This window comes from Cydia pomonella, chromosome 8 (assembly GCF_033807575.1).
Source record: "Cydia pomonella isolate Wapato2018A chromosome 8, ilCydPomo1, whole genome shotgun sequence".
NCBI lineage: Eukaryota > Metazoa > Arthropoda > Insecta > Lepidoptera > Tortricidae > Cydia > Cydia pomonella.
This window is the reverse complement of record NC_084710.1, coordinates 9408442-9428894: the sequence shown is the minus strand read 5'-3', so window position 1 is coordinate 9428894 and position 20453 is coordinate 9408442. Positions and strand designations below refer to the sequence as shown.

Below are 20453 nucleotides of genomic sequence, written 5' to 3'. Positions count from 1 at the left end.
ATATAAAGGTCACTTAAATGTTATTTTGTCTCACTCAGTGAGCAAAATGCGATTTTGCTCACTGTTTTTAAGCAACAAATTACCCTTGTTCGAGCTGCTGACGTGAAAAATATATCTACTACTCACGAATAAGTAGAGATATGCCGTTTTCGAGAACATGCCCGAATAAGAGAACATTGGGAGAAAGTGCTCGGGAATGTTCACCAACACGGAAATTTCCGAGAAAGTACAAAATATATGCATGAATTCTGTTTTTTTTTTTTTATATATCTTTCTATAAGTGTTTAATACATGTTTAAAACAATGTGGAAACGAACAAATTACTCTAAAGGCAACTTTCTCCTCACTCTCGGGAAATTTCCGAGCATATTCTCGGGAATGTTCTTGCAAGAACTTTCTCGAGCAGTTTCTTTGTCTGTTTATTGGAGGAAACATACTAATTTATTAGGATAATGTTCCTTTTTTGCTCAAATTAATTTCATATGTGTGTTTTATTGATATTAGTAAAGCGACTTGGTTTCGAAACAATTTTTTGAACTTAATAGAGCATATTTCTCATTACTCCCAAGAATATTCTCGGGAAAGTTCTCAGACACATTTCTTTATAAGGCGTCCCTAGTATTTTGAATACAAACTATTTATTATGTATATCAAGTTGTTTCTTTGTACATGTGTTTTTCTGATACTTGAGTTTTTACAAGCTTTTATAAAACTCTCGGAAATTTCCCGAGACTGTAGAGAGAGTCACCTTTATAATATAGTATTGCATTTGAATGATTGCAGATGTCTGTCAATTACTTAAATAATGATAAACGGATACTAAAATTTTAACATTCTCGGTAATTCTCATCCAAGACAATATTCTCGAGAGTGCGGAAATTTCCAAGAGAAGGAATTTCCGAGAGCGAGAACTTTTCGCTAACACAACTCTACGAATAAGTACTCTAACAGCACGCACCGACAATATCACTATCTTAAATTATTCGAAATTTCCTGAATAGTCAACGTGTTGCCTTCCTGAATACAATTGTCTTTAAAATAAAGCACTGTGTTCTTGGTTTGATACAATCTAACAAATGCACAGACCCGAGACGAGAGTCTGCAACTGCATTCCTTATAAAAATAAAGTACTTACCTGTGTAATGCTATGTTCACAGACCATTGTCTCAATGGTAATAAAGACTTTACATATCACTGGCATGCTAGGCATATACAAAAACGGCGTAGAGTTAAAATATAATTATCTATGCAATTGTGCACCGTAATCCATTGTAATAAGATGAAGATAATTGTATACAGAATATGATTGGAGCGTAGGAGTCGGGCACCTGCCTCGACTTATACAGGCATCGTTGAGAATCCAGTTCTTATTGATCCAATTAAACCTTGAACTTGCTGGCGTGTTAAACATATGGTTTAATTATCTGACTCTTGCCATCAGCTGCATAAAAGGCCTGATGTGACTGTCGTTTTTCGCCCGTGAATTAAAGAGCCGGGAATTGATAAGTAAAATGGTATACAGGATCTGTAGTACAGATTAGGAAAGCTAGTAGACAAAAGACTCCAGAGTGAGACGCAATCGCATTCATTGTGAACAATGCAAATATTATACCCGCTACTCCAAAAAGGTATATGAAGTAACCAGTATGAGTAAATTTAAAAAAATAAGAGCAAATAATACCCTAAAAGTCATAACAGAATATTTGACAAGTAATTAAAAACAATTAGAGTTACTTTCGGTTTATCCACAATGTCTATTGAAAGTCTAGGTTACGCAATATCATAGGCAACCTTCGCAACTCACCAATATCTTAGAAAAACTTTGTTTTGGCCAAAATCGCGTGTTGCAATATAATAACTTATAAAATTACCACACCAAGTTGTCGCAAACCTACAAGCGTAAATTCCTAAGTAGGTTAGTAAGGCCCGAATCAATACTCAATTTACTTACATACAAATGCAGACACAATTTCAAAATGGCATATTAGTAATTATAAAATATGTATTATCGTCATGCGATACAGTGCGCAACACAAGTAACTATTCGTTACTTTACTGTAATGTTAGAAAAACGGCTTGACATATAGAATAATTCATGATTCTTAAGTCCTTTTCCATTCAATGTCAGCGTATAACCATATTTTATGACGTAACACGTTAGTCATCGTCTTCAATGGCAAGGTGAATGATAAGGGAACTGGTTTGCTGGGCACCATTTCGAACCGGTAAACGGCGGCCATCACATTCTAAAAGACAGTAACTGGGTATACCCAGATAGGTGGTTACTTCGTTCCGCAATGAAGAAGCTCAGAAAACACGGTCGCTGCAGTGACCCATGCAACAACGGTAAAATTGAGAGAATGCTCACTGTTCATACGGAACTGTCAAGCGTGCTTCTGCAGATATTTCAACAGATTTAACTGTACCTAAATGTTGCAATACGATTTTCTTTATAAACTTTTTTGCGAAGTCAATGTATACAAAAAAAATCCAGTTTTTTCAGTAGCCCAATGTTGGAAAAAAAATGGATCTTTACACTGTTAATTTTCCTTTCATACTGCCTCATAATTTTTATTTTACGACTAATAAGTCTCAGAACACCACATCTGGTCTTTAAGTTAAATGGAAGTGTGTGAGGCAGCGAGCATGATTTGAATTGTTACGTTTAAGAGCAAATAAGATTATTCTTATTTAAATACGTCTTCATTACAGAATACAATACTAATACATATCTTAAATGTAATATTTGCTACCTAGGTACATACATTGTATATATTAAACATTTTAGGAATTTGTTGGATATTGAATAAGACTAATCAAAATAATTATTTGGTTGTTAAAATAAAAATACTTAATGCATAATTAATAATTATTATCATTTGGCCTCTTAAGCTATTTGATTTAATAACATTTCATATGTACAAATATATGTAGAGATTTTAGTATATACTTATTTACACTGCACCATACCAACAACAACAACATACTTCATTATGTACAATACTAATTAAAAACATGTCAAATGCTAATTTAAAAACCAGTCGATAAAGGTACTTGACCAAAATTAGCCCTTGCGATACACACAATTTTAAATAATGATAGTCAGTCCAGTCAAATGGGGTGCATACGGTGCAGTAGTAATTTTCACATCAGGCAGAGTTATTGCTGTCCGTACCGTCCTTGCGTGTCTGGTGGGTAATACTAATATGAATTGAGATCGTGTTTTAACAGACTGCCTCAAGTAAGCGTTCTAGTGATTATCAAAGATTTCCTGTAATACTCATACTCATATTAATAGAGAGGGAGTAGATAATTAGCTGTAATAGAGAGATAGTCTAAGAAAAAAAAACCGGACAAGTGCGAGTCGTACTCGCCCACCGAGGGTTCCGTACTTTTTAGTATTTCTTGTTATAGCGGCAACAGATATAGACCATCTGTGAAAATTTCAACTGTCTAGCTATCACGGTACATAAGATACAGCCTGGTGACAGACGGACGGACGGACAGCGGAGTCTTAGTTATAGGGTTCAGTTTTGGGTACGGAACCCTAAAAACGTGCCCCTTTGACACCCAAAACGCATGGCGCTGTACTGAGGGCCTACCGCAAACCACGTTCGACGTGTTACCTCTCTGTCGTGCTTGTAAATTCGTACGTGTGACAGGGAGACAACACGAACACGTCGAACGTGGTTCGCGGTAAGCTCTCTGAGCTATATGTTTTGTGGTCACTGAATTGTCAAACGTCAACATTTGTTAATCAGAGTTACCGCAAAATGTATGTAAAATAGCGTCATCTCGATTACCTGTCAAAATTGAAGCACGAAATTGTCTTAGATATTACGCATCTTAATCAATGTATCTTTGGTGATTAGTACCTTTTAGCATGCTCTTGCCTAAATGACTCGATTTATGTGATATCATTTAGAGTAATTACAATTAATGATTGTTTTTTTTTATACGTCGGTGGCAAACAAGCATACGGCCCGCCTGACGGTATGCATTCTCCGTAGCCTATGTACGCCTGCAACTCCATGATTGCATGTGTGCATGACTTTTCGACAAAAATGTGTTTATGCAATCGGCTTTTGTTTATCTTCCTGCTAGACAGCATTCTATACGTAATACATGTGTATGAACTACTTCCTATGTATAGAGTCACTTGCAACGTGACGCTGCTAATTAAGTCGTGATTGTTAATATCAAAGACGGTTTCTACAGACGTTAACTTTATTTGCAAAAATGTACAGCTAGCTTTCGTCCCTCAGCTAGGGCAAGTGGTAATTTAACGTAACAGCTTTAAATATGAAATACTGTGATTGACATGTAAAACTATGTTTTATAAAGGAATAGATGAATGAATTACACTATAGCCAGCAGTGCAGAAACCGGCACGCAAAAATAAAAAGGCAGAGCATAACAAAGCTGATCGCAGATACAAGATACAACTGATAGCGGACCGGCGACATGGAACGAATTAGCTTCCGATGCCGCGGACTGAAACACCAGGCTCTGCGGTTAACACTAGCCTAATGAGCGTTTATATGTCAAGGAGACATTTAGTCGTTAACTGGTCGATTAGTACGGCAAATCTATAAAAATCATTAGTACTTGAAGCACTTTTATCTATTTGGAACAATAGAGACGGGGTATAGGATAAAGTAGAGGTAGCTTAGTTGACCGAAGAAGAGCCAAGTGTCCGCGTCAGCTTGGACCAAAATGCTTTCCATGTCTGTCCGGATATTCCCCTTTACAAATTGCATTTTTCAACCGATTCTCGTGAAATTTGGTTAACAGGATCGATAAATAAATATATTTTCATATCTATTCAGTTTTTATTTTACCTTTCTAAATGCAAATGGCGGAGCCATTGTGGTTCGTGAGGACTACAGACTACAGCTAACAGATCCACTTTTAGATCGTTAGTCATTTTGCATTGGCAGTTGCGACAATGCCAAAGATATGGCAAAAGTACGTACAAGATATCTCTGACTGGAAGAAATTAACTGTGGGCCCAAATCCTGACTATTACTAATTTCCCACAGTATCGCTTAATGGCCGTTTACATGTCAAGGAAACTGACATTGTGGCTAGTTTTAGCTAATTTAAATGTCACGCCGCACTCCCGAGTACGAAGTATTGCAAAACACAAGCAAAAGTGAACAGCTAACGGCAGAATAAAACGATAAATGTATTTTCCCTATTTGGCCTTGGACATGTCACATTTATAGTTATGTGTGGCTATAATCGCCCTATGTGTCTACGGGTATAAAGATTTGAACTTTTTGGGCAACTCAATGTTGGGGTGGTTTTAAAATGCAATGTTTAAGACCAACAAAATCTATTTGAATCTTATAAATACCTGGTGGTTTTTACCTTGTTAGTTCAAAATTAGTGTCAAAATTGTGTGCAGGTTCCTAGGACTTAGCTTTGAATTTGTAAAAGATATCAAAATAGCAGTGAAAAAAGCCGTATAAGATCGATGACTTCACATCATCATCACACAATACAAAAATAAATCAGACATAGCGAGACGAACTGGCGACATTAGAAACCTGACTGGAATCAATTGCCGCGAATGGTTACGATTACGAGGTGCATTAGCATAGAGTCAATAGAAACGGAAAAGGAACAGCGAACGGAAATGAGCTATGTGACTTTCCAGAGAGTATTTGTAAGATGCTTGTTTCGTTCATGTATAGACTCTTACTTTAAAGAAGCACTTTCGTCGGATACATACGAGAAATCAACAATATGCAAGCACAAAGCTTCTTTTTACTTGAATTCCTTTAAAGCTTGTATTTATGTTAATACGAGTAATATCAAATACAGTATAACGTATAAAACCTAAGCCGATTTGCGCTTACTAGCTTGCTAACTCGATTTATCAATTTCACTAAGTAACAGGGTATAGAATGGAATAGAATAGACACACAAACAGTAATAGACAGACATAAAGAGAACATAGTGAGAGTAAAAAAGTGAGTGTCACGAAATGGCCTTATCTCAGCATGTTGCTGGCGACTTCCAGCGCTGATCTTCCGATGAGACCATCGAGTGCGAAATAATCACGGAAGGTAACAGAAAAAAGGAAAGAAACATAAAATAAACATGACGAACATACTTAACACTAAGTTTAAATAAAATTGCACGGACGAAACGAACGTATCAGTCTGTACCGGTCCGGTCGGATCGTATCGTGGCGCGGCATAGCACTCTAATCCAAGCTCATAAGCTCATCCACGAAACTAATCGATATGACGATAATCTTAGTTAATGTCAATGATTGATCCTGAACTAATGCGTAGTTTTCTAATTGTGACAATTACAGATCAACAGATAAGGTCAAGCTGCATTTATCAATAACGCAGGTTAACGAATAAATCATGCATAAGGCATCAGGGCCGTATCAATTTGGCCTCCCCTTCGGCAAACGAAGCGAGTGACGTGCGAAATACGGGATAATGAAAATATCCAACGTCGTAGTTACAAAACGGATAAACTTTAGAATACGTGTTTAAATAAAAGGAAATAAATAAATGAGTATCCCACAATTTCTAAGGCAAGCCGGAGCTATCTAAAGTAGGTGTTATTATTATTATTGGGGCCTTTGAGTGCCACGTCGACGTGATCTATTGTGATAGTTCTTTAAAGTTCATTACTAATGCCCGTTGAATCCAGTAGGTCCAAGATGGTCGGCTCTTTATCATGTCAACACGCTCGTCACGTTCTAACAAGTATGTAAGCGCGAAAGTGACGGTGACATAGTGACAATAGTGATAAAAATAAAACCATGTTGCCACCGCTGGAGATTCCAGATTCTTTGGGCTTAATTTGTAAGTAGATGTTATAGGTTCAATTTCTAAGATAATGCGGCTGTGGTGATTTACCAAAACTGCCAAATTATCTGAGAATGTTTGTTTTTCAGCATACTAGTTATCATGATTTTTCGGTTTGGTTTTTACATTTTAGTGCTAAATTACTGTTTTGATTCTGCCAAGTGAATGCTGAGACATAATTAAATAATATGCATGTGTAACTCATTCAAATCGGCATACGATATGAGTTCATATAATATGCAATCATCATGCCCACCATAAAAATTAATTCCGTAATTAATAAGGTATTTAAAATGAACTCTAGGACCCTATGGACCAGCGCGCACAAGTTTTTTGCAGAAATCGCGAACCGTCTGGTTGACGTAACTGGTGACCGAAGAGCTGGGCCCAATTCCCGAACGGTATTAGTCTAATATTACGAGTATTAGTGTGTTGCCATGGTAACCCATTCGATTTGACAGTTCTTGGACAAATAATATTAGTCTAATACCTTTCGAGAAATGCGCCCCTGACGGCTTCCTCGCACAACGTATCAGCACTGGCATACAATGAGAAAATGTCGCGAGCACCCTTGGTACAGTCAGCATCAAAAGTTGCGGATCAAACAAGGTTTCAAAAGTGTAGATACTTTTCATTTCTGTAACAGCTTAACAAAATGTGATGGTCCTATATGTAGAACAATTAATACGGTATAAGATATACTTGTGAACGTAAATTTTAGAGGTTTATCTATATTTGGAAAAGTTATCCGGAATATCAGATACTTTTGGCGCGTTTTTTCATCCGCTACTATTGATGCTGACTGTACAAAGCATGAAGAGCCTATTTTAGATTTAAGTTAGTTATTCATTTAGTTTAGTATTTGTACAGTTACTGTAATACTTCTGTCTGTATATATCTATTATGTAAATAAAGCATTTGTACCCATAATGAATAGGACAATATAAACGTGACCAAAAAACAAATAAAAAAGATCTATCAACAAACATCATATCAAGAATAATCAACGAAGACAATACAATTACGTGTAACCCACATTTCGGGTGCACAATGCGTTATGCAGCTCCACTTAATTCGAGTTCACTTACTCCGTGCTCCAGTCCGAAACCAAGTTACTTTCAAAACCGAAAACAATGACGATTTCTGGCGTAACAGTAACAAATGAGAAATATTTGAAACACGCGAATCTTAAATGTTCACGCTACGCTTATTTGATTACGGGAAACTGATACGTAAGCACCAGTATCAATTAGTAGTGGATCTAGGTCATTATCGTACTTAAGCCATTAAGATACACTTTCTCTTAAACTGGTGCAAAGGTGTGCATATTCATATCGTATGATAACTTCTTGTGGAAATTTAAATACCATCCATACGAAGAAAGTCGTTTTGGTTACTCTTGAGTGTTCTAGGTGAGATTATTTTACTACTTATAAGGTATACCTAATCATTTGTGTCGGTATAATCTTGTACTGTCTGTAAATTTCTCTAATGAAGTAAAGAAATACCAAAGTTAATGGTCATTTCTTAAGTTTAAATAATAATAATAATTCAGCCTATATACGTCCCACTGCTGGGCACAGGCCTCCTCTCATGCGCGAGAGGGCTCGGGCTATAGTCCCCACGCTAGCCCAATGCGGATTGGGGACTTGACATACACCTTTGAATTTCTTCGCAGATGTATGCAGGTTTCCTCACGATGTTTTCCTTCACCGAAAAGCTAGTGGTAAATATCAAATGATATTTCGTACATAAGTTCCGAAAAACTCATTGGTACGAGCCAGGATTTGAACCCACGACCTCCGGATTGAAAGTCGGACGTCATATCCACTCGGCTACCACCGCTTCTTAAGTTTAGAAATCATAAAATTATTTATTATAATAATTGATAAAAATACCCGAATGTAACAGATAATCGCACCTCTAATTGGCTTTAGCGTTGCAGTCTCCAAGTAGCTGCGCAAGACAAAAATATGTAGGTATTTTTATCTAATGGATAGTTTTACTTAGATGCTGTGTCATGTGTGCAATTTCAAAGTCCGCAATTTAAGTGAAATCAACCTAAGCACGTCGAGAGCACCAAATCATATTTCAAAATACCCTACACTAAACATAGATATGCTCTTGTCCGGTTTTTTAGTTTGTGCCTGTAGCTCTAATGGGATATATAATATTTAACTGCCTAGGATTTCTTTCCGTTACTGCGATAAAATACAATAACCTCGGTATTTCTTGTTGCGACAAGACGCTAAAATGGCCTGGTACACCTGAGAGCAGTTGTCATCGGACGTCATCCCGTTAAGCCCGGATTGAGTAACGGAGCCTTCTGCAGCGGACCGAGTCGGAAGCCTTGCAACAGTGATCGATATCGCGTGGCGTGGGATTGGAGATGGAAATTATGTGACAATATTAACTATTCGTAACAAAATTTATTTAAACATATGTTTAATCCGAATATATTTTAATGCAATGTAACTATTTAATAATTTCATGAAATTTTTGATCTGCACCATGCTGCATTTATATCAAATTCAGTATTATTAAGTCGTTTTAAATTAGGTCGTATTTCATTGACTATGCCCTTACAGGGCCTATATGGAACAATTTATATCATGTAGCAGCTGTAACACCATGGTTTGCAATAAATAATAAATAAATATTATAGGACATTATTACACAAATTGACTAAGTCCCACAGTAAGCTCAATAAGGCTTGTGTTGAGAGTACTTAGACAACGACATATATAATATATAAATATTTATAAATACTTAAATACAAAGAAAACACCCATGACTCAGGAACAAATATCCATGCTCATCATACGAATACATGCCCTTACCAGGATTTGAACCCGGGACCATCAGCTTTGTAGGCAGGGTCACTGCCCACTAGGCCAAGCCGGTCGTCAAATAAAGAATATGAAAAGAGTGCGAATGACGTCCAATTCGGATACAAGTACGACTTAGATGGAGTCTGTATTAATGTAATTTCTGATTCCATCTTTTTGTTAGTTATATTTTATTGACAAAGCATAAAGTGGTATCTTTTGACTAGGATGAACTGAACAAGATTCCCCTTATAAAAATGTAGAGATTTTTAGCACCAGTCTCTAGATTCAATTTTTTTAGGAGGATAGATATCATCTTTGCACTACTAAATACAAATTACTAACTTTAGCCGGTCTGAAATACCCACGGGTGTTCATCCTTCCCTTAACATTCGCAGATTTTTAAACCAATATCTAAGTAAGTCATTGACCTGCCTGATATTGGTTTTCTCTTCCCTGAATCTTTCTATAGAGTCGGAAAATAGTAATAGTTCGTATTAATAAAACGAAAATTGCAAGGCAGCCGGGTGAAGGCATGATCATCCACCAAGATAATTCATGGCCCGTTTCTACCCGGTTCTTGTTTCACTAACAAAATATTAAAGACTAATTCTCAGTTGCTCATGTCAGCATCTCAACAGGACTTTCTCAGGCACTATCTTGAGCAATAAATTGTACACAGTTTTATGCACACGAACTTAACTTAATGCCCACTGTTAAAAGTTACGCAACATAACTGTCCCGGCAATGGCGAATTACTGAAATATTACAACTTTCTAAGCCATAAAGTTATTTCATTACGAGTATTATGTCGCTTTTGCAGTATCATCGTCATCAAAGTGTCAAACGCGTTATATGCGAAGGTAAGCTGGAATGATACAGCGAATATTTAAACGGCTTTCACTGAAGCAATGATCGGGTAAAAATTACAACGTTTTAGACATGCATTAATCAAACCCTTTTATAACTTTGGCAGGCGTCGAGCACGAGTTCTTTACCAATGTTTAACTATTCGTTATTCCATAGGTACACTAGGTACAGACTAGCAGCAGAAGTAGCTAAGCGGGACCTGGACATGGTTTTATTATCGTAACAATGAAATTGCGTTCAGTTCATTTTTCAACAACTCGCACGCTTAGCAACTTATGCTGATGACATAATATAAACATAATCGAAGATAAAGATAAAATATATTTATTCGTGACGATCACAAAGCATGTACGAATGTCTGTACATACAACAAAAGCAAGAAAAGAAGAAATCATGAAGTGCATCACGAAATAACAGCAATAATAATTGCAACAACAGCTCTGTCTACTTATTAGACACATCTGGCATTCAGGTGGAAATAATTCGTATTTTGGTTAGCCCTTTATTTTTTACTATTTACAACGCAGAAGACTTTAAAAACCTCTTATCTAGAGCAATTGACCCTAGAAAAAATGACGAAACAACCTACACGTTGAGGTAAAAGCGGTATTTTATGATTCAAGGTAATGGCACAAGCAAACCGGTTAGTCATCAGAGATGAATTATGTATTTTATTTACAGACAATTCTTTCGACTGACGTTAAGTAGTTTATACTTAACGACAGTCGCTCAAGTATTCTCAAAAGCATTGGACCCACTGACTGCTATGTAACTACAGCTGACCTAGGAGCAATGCACCGAGTTGAAATGTCCAAGTCTGTTCATGAAACGTAGTCATTATTAAATGCATCTATCTCCAGTATCACACAGTAGTATAGTTTTAGGATTATGCCATGGATTATGGAAAAGTTCGGCTGTGTAATCGCCACTTATCATGGAAGTGTGAATTACAGCCCGGCTATGCCGAGGAGCTTGGCAGGGTACCTAGATTTTTTTACGAGTTGAATTAAGAAGAAATGTACCGGCTCAAAACTAATAAAAATAATCAGCAACATGCTAGCGCGGCGCAGCCGTATGGAGCAATTGTCGCATAGACACGGGGATATCCGTGCTTCCGTCGGCAACCGACGCGTGACCATAGCTTCCGGCTGGGGTGCTGACACGGCCGTGACGGAAAATTAGGGCTTTGTTTATGTGTGACGTCATCGACACTGCCCGACTGCTTGCTTAGATACGAGTACGTGACTCATTTGGGACTAATAAGATAAACGATCAAAATGTTATAAGAGCGAATCGAAATATTCGACATGAGCAATTCAGTATTCTTTCCTCGGCCATCACAGCATCCTCGGAAGCCCAAACTTTCTCATCATCAGAAAACTGCATACCTCCGAAAAGTGTTACTATAGCTATGGTGATAGTATGGGTGTGGAAGAATATGCTCTGTTAAATTATTATTTTTATTATTGTACGTAACATTTACTCTTATCGTACAGTCACGGACTTTAATTGTTGGGACATTTAGAGTTTAATTTTATTTTTTAACGACATGCTTTATAATTCACAAAAAATGTAACACTAATTGGTACATTAATTAAATGGTTGTGGGCGTAAAGTTCAGTGTATAAACTTAATATTGTAATAACGTTTCATATCATGGTATTTTTCCTTGCATATACGCCATATGCCATCTTCAAATTTCACTGTTCTCCAGTGGTATTGACAGTTTTTATAAAATTATTACTTTTTTAGTAAATAAGTTGTAGTGTTCATACATGTAATAAGAATTTCCACAACTTATTAGTGGCACTATGATTATTTTTATCCAGTCAACATATGACAATAAATATAGCATTAAACAACATATACGACCGCTTGTAGTGCTAAATTGAAGCTAACTGTCACTGAAGTGGTGAAGGCATTCATTTTATAACTGAAGGTCACCAGTGTAATTGCTCCAATTATACTGTGACTCAGACAAGAGTTAACACTAAGCGAAGTATAAAACAGGACTTGCATTGACACCGACACCCAATTTAATTCATTTAAACTTGACCTTCCGATTCCCCATCCGAGGGCCCACCGCAAACCATTTCGTTCGTTCATCTATGTATTTGCATCTTTATCGCTAAAATATACGAGAGCGACAGAGGCAGAAAACGAAATTTTGATTTTGGCATCAGGCAGTCAGACCTGTCTCCGGTCTCCGAAGGACGTTGCGTACCTACAGCTTCATTGCATTAGAAGACAGCAAAATTTATATAGAGCGTGACGCTATTGATTCTGTACAGCGTCATGCGGAGGCCTTAAGGAACGCTACACTTTGCCATGGCATATTACAGATGATTGTACTAGTTAACTTCTTACGTAAAGTAAAAAACTATAAGCATATACATAGGTACTTGCATTGTTCAGCACTTAATCATAAATTCTCGGTTGGTACCTGGCGGTAGCTGATACCGCTTATACCCTGGCTTTATATTCCCAAGAATCTAAGAGCGCAGGAGAGTTGAGTTTTCTGGCGAGCGGCGAGCTATAGCTATAACTCGAGACCTTTATAGGTTCGCTATGCATAATAATTGTTATAACCATCATCGGAGGGGCATTTATATTGGTTTGCTCGAGTCTTCAACTCGCCAGTGGTTGATAAGCAATCATAATAACATCTTATCTGTGTGCAAGCGAACGTTAGATCAATATTTAGGATGTGACGTCACAAGTTCTCCCCTCGACATTTGCTGAAGGTAATGGTCACGGAGAAATGGCCATGCTATCTCGTTCCATTCAAGGTTGGGTGAACACTTGGCCAGGTGTCAGCTATTTACCATTTGGTGCTGATAAAAGTAACAAAAGGAGTGTTTAAAAATAAAAACGGCATACACTGGTTCCTTCCTAGGGTTTCGTGTTTAAGTTTACTCCCATGTTTATAACTATTGATATTTATACGAGGCTCTTCTTGTATGATTGCATCATACTTAAAACAATTGACGTGATAATTAGCAGCAATCTAATCTTCGTGTATTTCTCTTCATGGATTAATTCCATCGTTTGTGAATCAATGTTAATGAAACATTTAATAACATAATAACTAAATACGTAATTCCTGTTAAATTTAGGTACTTACAATCATCTCACAGACAAGCTGCAATGAGCTGGAGACATATCTGACATACAAACTTAGGGTGACACTGACGTCTCGGCAACTGACTGTACTACAATCAGTTCAAGTAAGCAATCAGGCAAGTATCTACAATCTACATGCATTATATCATTGAGACTCTGGCCAAGCTAACTTTGCACAAACTGGCAGTAAGAACGCATATGTATCACTATAAACTCCATACTTGACGTAGCACTTGGCATGAAAACTTAGCGTGGTACGACTCGTGTTTAAATATAATAATCTTAGTCGATGTAACTAGGTAGGTCTAGACCGGCTTTGTCTTTATAGGATGCTTTGAGGCATTTGGCCTCGTTGCTAAGTAGTATTGATCTAGTACTCATTTCTAAGTACATAATGGAAATGCAATCGTGCACCTTATCTATTATCGAGTGCCGAACTGAATCCTCCTAGGCTTATTCAATGCCGGCACTTTAACTAATAGGTTTGCGATGCAAGATGCTAATTAAAACTGCATGCTATCTCAGGTAAGTACTAGGCAAGTCATAAATCGACCGCAGCTGCACTAAAACATTTAGCGCTAACCTTATCTAATCAGAAATTGTTACGCATACCACTGTATTTATAATCTACGGCACACCTAGTAATGAAATAAAAATACTATAAATTAGAAAAGTATTACAAATTTATTAGTCATACATAGATAGGGTTTTATATTTGCCGCCTGCCTCCGAAAGAGATGCCAGTCTGCTGCCCTTTGTTGGTGCCGTATTGCAGGGAGATGACGTTCTGGCCGGCCTTGAGCTGCTCCTCGCTGAACTCTCGCACGTTCCTGTCGGCCTCCTTGGGCCCAATAGAGGGCTTCCCATAGTTACCGGCTTTCCTTCCCAAAGACTGCAGGCAGATCACAACAGAGTAAAGGTTCTGCCTCTCCCACAGGTCGATAGTCTGGAAAGTTTCCTGAGGAGGTACGCCAAGCTTCTTGGCCGCTTCCAAGAAGGCGTTTATGTTCTCCATGCACTTGAATGCCATGGTGGACTGGTTGATCTTCTTAACGGAGCCCTCTTGGATGGCGTTGACTAGCTTACAGAGCAGGGTACCGTCTTTAAGGACGTTGTAGAGGTTCTCAACGTCGCCGGAGGTGTTGGCGGGCTGTCCGGTGAGCACCCTGACCCACTCGAGCGTCTCGCGGGCGACGTCATCATTGTACTTGCTGTTGATTCTGGCCTGGGCGTCGGCGTTGATGCCAGCTTTCCCCGCGCGGTTCTCTGCCATGATGTGTTGTTGGCTTTGCAGACAAGGATCCACTGAGCCTCCTTATGATATCTCGATATCGGCGCGATACGGTCGATAACGATTAGGTATCACTTGTTTCACGAATTGAAGTCGATTTATTACTGCGGCAATATTGATAAGTGTATACTTATTCCTTTAATTATATGATCGATGTGATAGAATGTATGAAATCATCGTCTAGGTATCACATGATTACGAGGGAATTCTTGAGTACTTATTAGGCTTATAAAAGCTGTAAGTATTCGTCGTCGGATAACTAATTTCGGATAATTTAAAATCACTTCCGAATGTCGGCTTATTCCGAAAATAGTCTGATATGATAGAATTATGGGTGATTTTCGGAATCAGCCGACATTCGTAATAGATTCGAAATTACCCGGATACACCTTAAAAGTCTTATGAGCTTATCGGACGTATGTGATTAATATTCGTAAGATTCAATATAGGTATTTCATATATTTCACAATCATAATATAATATATTAGGTTACAGAAAAGAGGAATCGTCAATTATTTCAAGGGTGACATTTTTGCCAGACTGACTTCTTATAAAGCAAAAATTGCATCTCGATTAGCTCGCAGCATATGGATCAATTAGTTTTCAGGAATTTCGTAATTCAAAGAATTATCCAGAGTGTAATTTTGATTTACCTTTATAGGTATCATCGCTGACGTAACGTAACGATACCTACTCACGTTCATATTTATATCAGATGATATTCTGCGATAAAATTTAATAGCCAACTCGTATTCATACCTATCCATACCTACTGACTTAGGTAACACTATGTGCCCTACAAGAAACAAAAAAAACATACCTACTTACCTATGTTTGGAAACTAGAAATATCTGAGAAATACTGATAGTGTAGAGACAGGAATAATAGGTATAAGTACTATGAGCTTTCAACAGTCTTAGTTAAGATGGATATAGCTATAGCTGACCATAAGCAAAATTTAATGGTAGGTATGGATGAATTGAATTTACCTTTTTTATTATGTTTGTTTATTTCTTTGCTTATGTTAATAAATATATAATGTACATTTTGACGGCATTTGAAGGGTACACGGATAGAACATGTCTGAAAATGGCATGTTCATTCCACTCAGATGTCAATGTGTGTCATGAATTTTTAGTGAGATTTTAATCTCTAAATGCAGAGCTCTTAATGGGCTACTTCTTATAATTAACTTCTGGTGCATAATACCACTGTACACATTTTTTTTTTTACTTATAGAAAATATTTTCACTCAACTCTCACCTCACCTCACTTGACATTAGTTAGTGGAGTGTGGGAAAGGATCAAGCAAAATCTCACTAATAACTAAGAGAAAAATTGCCTAAACTGCAATGTAAATAATGGATGTCAATTATTGGCATGACAATGAATTAAGTACCTTCTTCTGGTTTTTAGTGCTCAAAATGTAAGTGTCACCAATGCTAAAATCGAATAACTTTTCTCAACTTAAATACTTCTATACATTTTCATTGGAATCAAGTGATCACTATCAAAACATTCAGTAGCTCTATGTTTAGCACAAAGCATACACATATCATATCATTTTGTCCTGATAAATAGGACAGATATATTATGCTGATTTATTTCACATTTCCTTTTGTGCATAGGTGGGAGGCAATTAAAGTTTATGATAGCAATCAACAAGGTAAAAAATGATTAAAATTATCTAGATATGAACTACACAATGAAAAAAGTTTTCAGTTGCATCCATTTTGTCTCATAATATATAATTAAAGCAGGGGTCACCAAAGAGCGGACCGCGGTCCGGATCCAGACCGCCGACCTATTTTAATTTTTTTGCTTATTTAAGAAACTTAAGTAGAAACATACTGCGAAGGTCCCCTGACCAAGACGATACCTACATTACCTATGGCAGGGGTCACCATTTAGTTTCTTCAGGGGTCTGGTTTTTAAAATAAATTGATTGTCAAGGGTTCCGTTTCTACTGAGTTTATTAAATAAACAATAATAATGTTATGTATAGCTAGGGTTGCCATCCGTCCGGGTTTCCCCAGATTTGTCCTAGTTTAGAGGGCAACCAGAGAACGTCCGAGGGTCTTTATTTGTAGTCCGGGTTTAAAAATTTAAAGTCTTAGGCCGCCCGCAACACACGCACAACCTGTTTAAAAAAACCTGTCCGGGTTCTGGGCTCTAAAATTCGGGGTTTCCACGCGTCTAGTCCTGGTTTCCAAATTTTAGAGATGGCAACCCTATGTATAGCAAAAAATAGGCCAGTGGTCCGCCAATTGTTTGTTGATGACCCCTTTGTTGATGACCTATGTTAACAAAAGTGTGTTATGGTATATTTGGCTGTCACAATTTTTTTAGTTTTTGACTGTTGTAGGTACAGTACCCATGCTAGGTGTAGGTGCAGTGTGCCTCCCGCTACCTACCTATTCAAATCATGTTGATCTGTACCATTCTATAAACTGTCGAAGCACAAATACTTTTTTAATCATCAGAATATTTCATTGTTATATTGCATAACATACTCTATAAATACCCTCGTCATTACTTAGTCTTCATAGAGTCAGACCAAGATAAGTCTCCAATGACTGAGATAGAATTTTTGAAATGTCAAACTTCTATGAAATTATGACATATTAACACTTGCACTGTGTCAAGTGAGTGTGCTATCAAAATCATTGCAGACTTGCCTTGGTCTAACTCTAGGTTTTCTAATGCAAAAAAGAACAACAGTTATTACCTAGACTTATTAGTTAGACCTTGATTTGATTCAGTCACATTTTCGAAGTGTTCGTGTTTCATAATTCTTTATGCATATAATTATTCATATTGTCTTTAAAGGATGTACTGTAATTTTAAAATACTACTTTAGCCACCTAGTTTATGGTAAACACATATATTACAATAAATACAGACCATGTAAGGGCACAGCAATTTATTCTTATACAATAAGTACTTATACTTAAAACTAATCTTATTAATTATGTTTACAGGGACCTCCCACATAATGCAAAAATTAAATTTAGTTATCTGCTTCATCTCCTTAGAATATGCAAGAGTGATAGAGAGGCAGATATCGAGATTTCAATTTTCATATTTCGCAGTAGACCCTCTGAATGTGCTAGTGGCTCCCCCTACGCAGAAATTTGTGTAACATTCCCTATTCAGTGACCGCAAAACATATGGCGCAGTACAATGCTCTCTGTATTGCACAGCTATGTAGGTAAAAATATCAGTCATTCAAAATACAATCTATGACTCTTCTCTTTCCATACATAATCTTAACACATTATTCAAAAATAACAAAGTAGTTTCAATCCTATATTTTATGGAATCAAAAACATAATGGCAAAAAATATATAACTAAAAAACTATGAGCAGTTTCAGAGTACAAATAATAATAAGGTGGTATGACCCACACTGAATAAGACTCAGTTTTGTAATGATCTCTTACTCACATCAAAATACAATACAAATATGTTCAGTCATATGTAAAAATATGGGTGCACACAAGTTGCCCAAAAATATGTCCCACAGCTCTTATGTCGGCAAATTAAGAGCTATGGGACATATTTTTGAGTAAGTTGCGTGAACCCATATTTTTACACTTGACTGTACATATAAGTAGTGACTTGTCAGTTAATATGGTCAAGTTCACAAACATTTTTCCAAAAATATATTTATACTACCATATTGTCAGTGTCTAAGGGGCTGTTTTACAATGTTTAAGTAAAGTCCTGAATAAGCTACTTGCCACTAATCTGATGAATAAAGTCGTTGATGGTGTTTCACAATCTTCAAATTTGCTGTTTTATTTGGCAGTTATTTATTTATTTATTAGCTATCCAATACTTGGACATTGTGAAACAGGCTCTAAAATGCATGTCAATATATTTTTGTAATGTTAGCTTATAAAGATGTTTGTGATCTCGATTGTATACATACCCTCTTGAGTACAAAAAATACTGTTTCAAATTGAGACAAATAAAATTTTATAACCAATTTATATTTTTGTGTACAAAGGGTACATATTGCATGATGAAATGGGGTTGGCATGGTACTAACATGGCATGTGTTAGCCGCCCATTATATATTACCTTCAGGCACACTAAAACATTCGGAATATTAATGACGTTGTTTATCTAATTTTTATAAAAAACGTAGAATCTAAGGTGAATCACGCACGCCGTCTATGGACAAAGAACTTATCCGAATACGGTGATAATCATATTAGATTATCAAAAATAGCGAACCCGATAATATCAAGTACTTACAACTGCTTATAATTTATAAACGCACTGGAACACGAAGAAAATAAAATTATGAAAGCATTCCTATTTCTAATCAGATCAGATCTACTTAGATCGCGAAAAACGTGTAGTCTCCAGCGTGATAGACTCGACAATCAATGATAAGAACTTAATCAAAATGTAACAAAGGTAAAAAGTAGGTAACTTAGTTTGCAAACTTTTCTTATTACTTACCAAGTATTTGATACGTATTAATATACCACTTTTCACAAAACAGGAACGAGTTAAGATTGAATATCCATTTGTACTATTTCACAATCACAGCACTATCACAAGTTTTTAGCAGCCAACCGACCGCACGTATCCAACAAAAAATTGTTGACACAACGAGTAGTCAACGGTGTACGCGGCGCGCTGACTATCCGTTCGGAAACCTTTACTCCCACTTCTACGGCCCCCTCCTCGTGACAGTTTTGAAAGTGACAGTTCCGGGCGAACTTGTGATTGGTCGATTGGAAAATAGAGATGAGCATGTAAGCATTGTCCGTCACACAATGTTATGGAGAACCGAGATTATGATAGTATTTAACGAAAATTTTGTTTCTATTCACATACTTGAATTATTACACGATAAAGCCTTTAAATTTTAAAATTTTCTAATGCTACCACAAAATGATTATATTCAATGAGGTTAAAAACCCATAGATTTTGCATGCGTGCTGTTGCGAATCGAGTACCAATCTAGTCGGACAGTGTAATGTAGATATCGGCAAAATTAATTATATTTTTATAAGTGGGTGGGTACTCTTAAATTTCCGACGCAACCGTGCGTTCCGCCATTTTGCCCGCATCAGCCACAGTGGACAGTAGTGTTATTAAGTATAGTAATGTGAGTGCCACGTGCTGACGTCGGATTATGGAGACGACGGCAGCTTATCCCTTATAAGCAGGGGTCGGACAAAAAGTGCGGATGACGTAAAAATGACGTACTTAATCTTGCACACAGGATGATGTTTGAGTTTGTATTTAAACTTCCGTGTGACATGTAGTAACAAAGTAGTATTAATGAAGTAACAAAATAATCGTAAATAAATCCATGGAATTAATAATACAGGTGGTAGGGTGATGTAGTGAATAAAATAAATTTCACGAAACTTGTTACCATAAGGTATAATTATTTGAAATTAGTTAGAACAAGTCTGTGGGATTCTCAGATAAATAGGTTTAATAGTCAAAAGTGGGAACAGTAGGTAAGATTAGCAGTATA

The 20453-nt window shown here is 36.9% G+C and overlaps 2 protein-coding genes across 2 annotated transcripts in view; both read right to left on the bottom strand.

Annotated features, from left to right (window-relative positions):
* LOC133520509 (myosin heavy chain 95F) overlaps positions 1–19628 on the bottom strand; it is a 61950-nt gene extending 42322 nt beyond the window's left edge. The window contains exon 1 of the mRNA XM_061854973.1: positions 19421–19628. The gene's annotated coding sequence lies outside the window, so the exon portion shown is untranslated. The remainder of the gene's footprint in view (positions 1–19420) is intronic.
* Positions 14323–15109, bottom strand: LOC133520505 (myophilin-like). The gene has a single exon (XM_061854955.1). It carries the CDS (start codon positions 14928–14930, stop codon positions 14367–14369), a length of 564 nt encoding a protein of 187 aa, XP_061710939.1. The 5' UTR covers positions 14931–15109; the 3' UTR covers positions 14323–14366.
* Positions 19629–20453: the final 825 nt, after the last annotated feature.

Bases quoted from the DNA above. Each gene is read 5' to 3' on its own strand.
- LOC133520505 (XM_061854955.1), bottom strand. From the start codon at position 14,930: ATGGCAGAGAACCGCGCGGGGAAAGCTGGCATCAACGCCGACGCCCAG.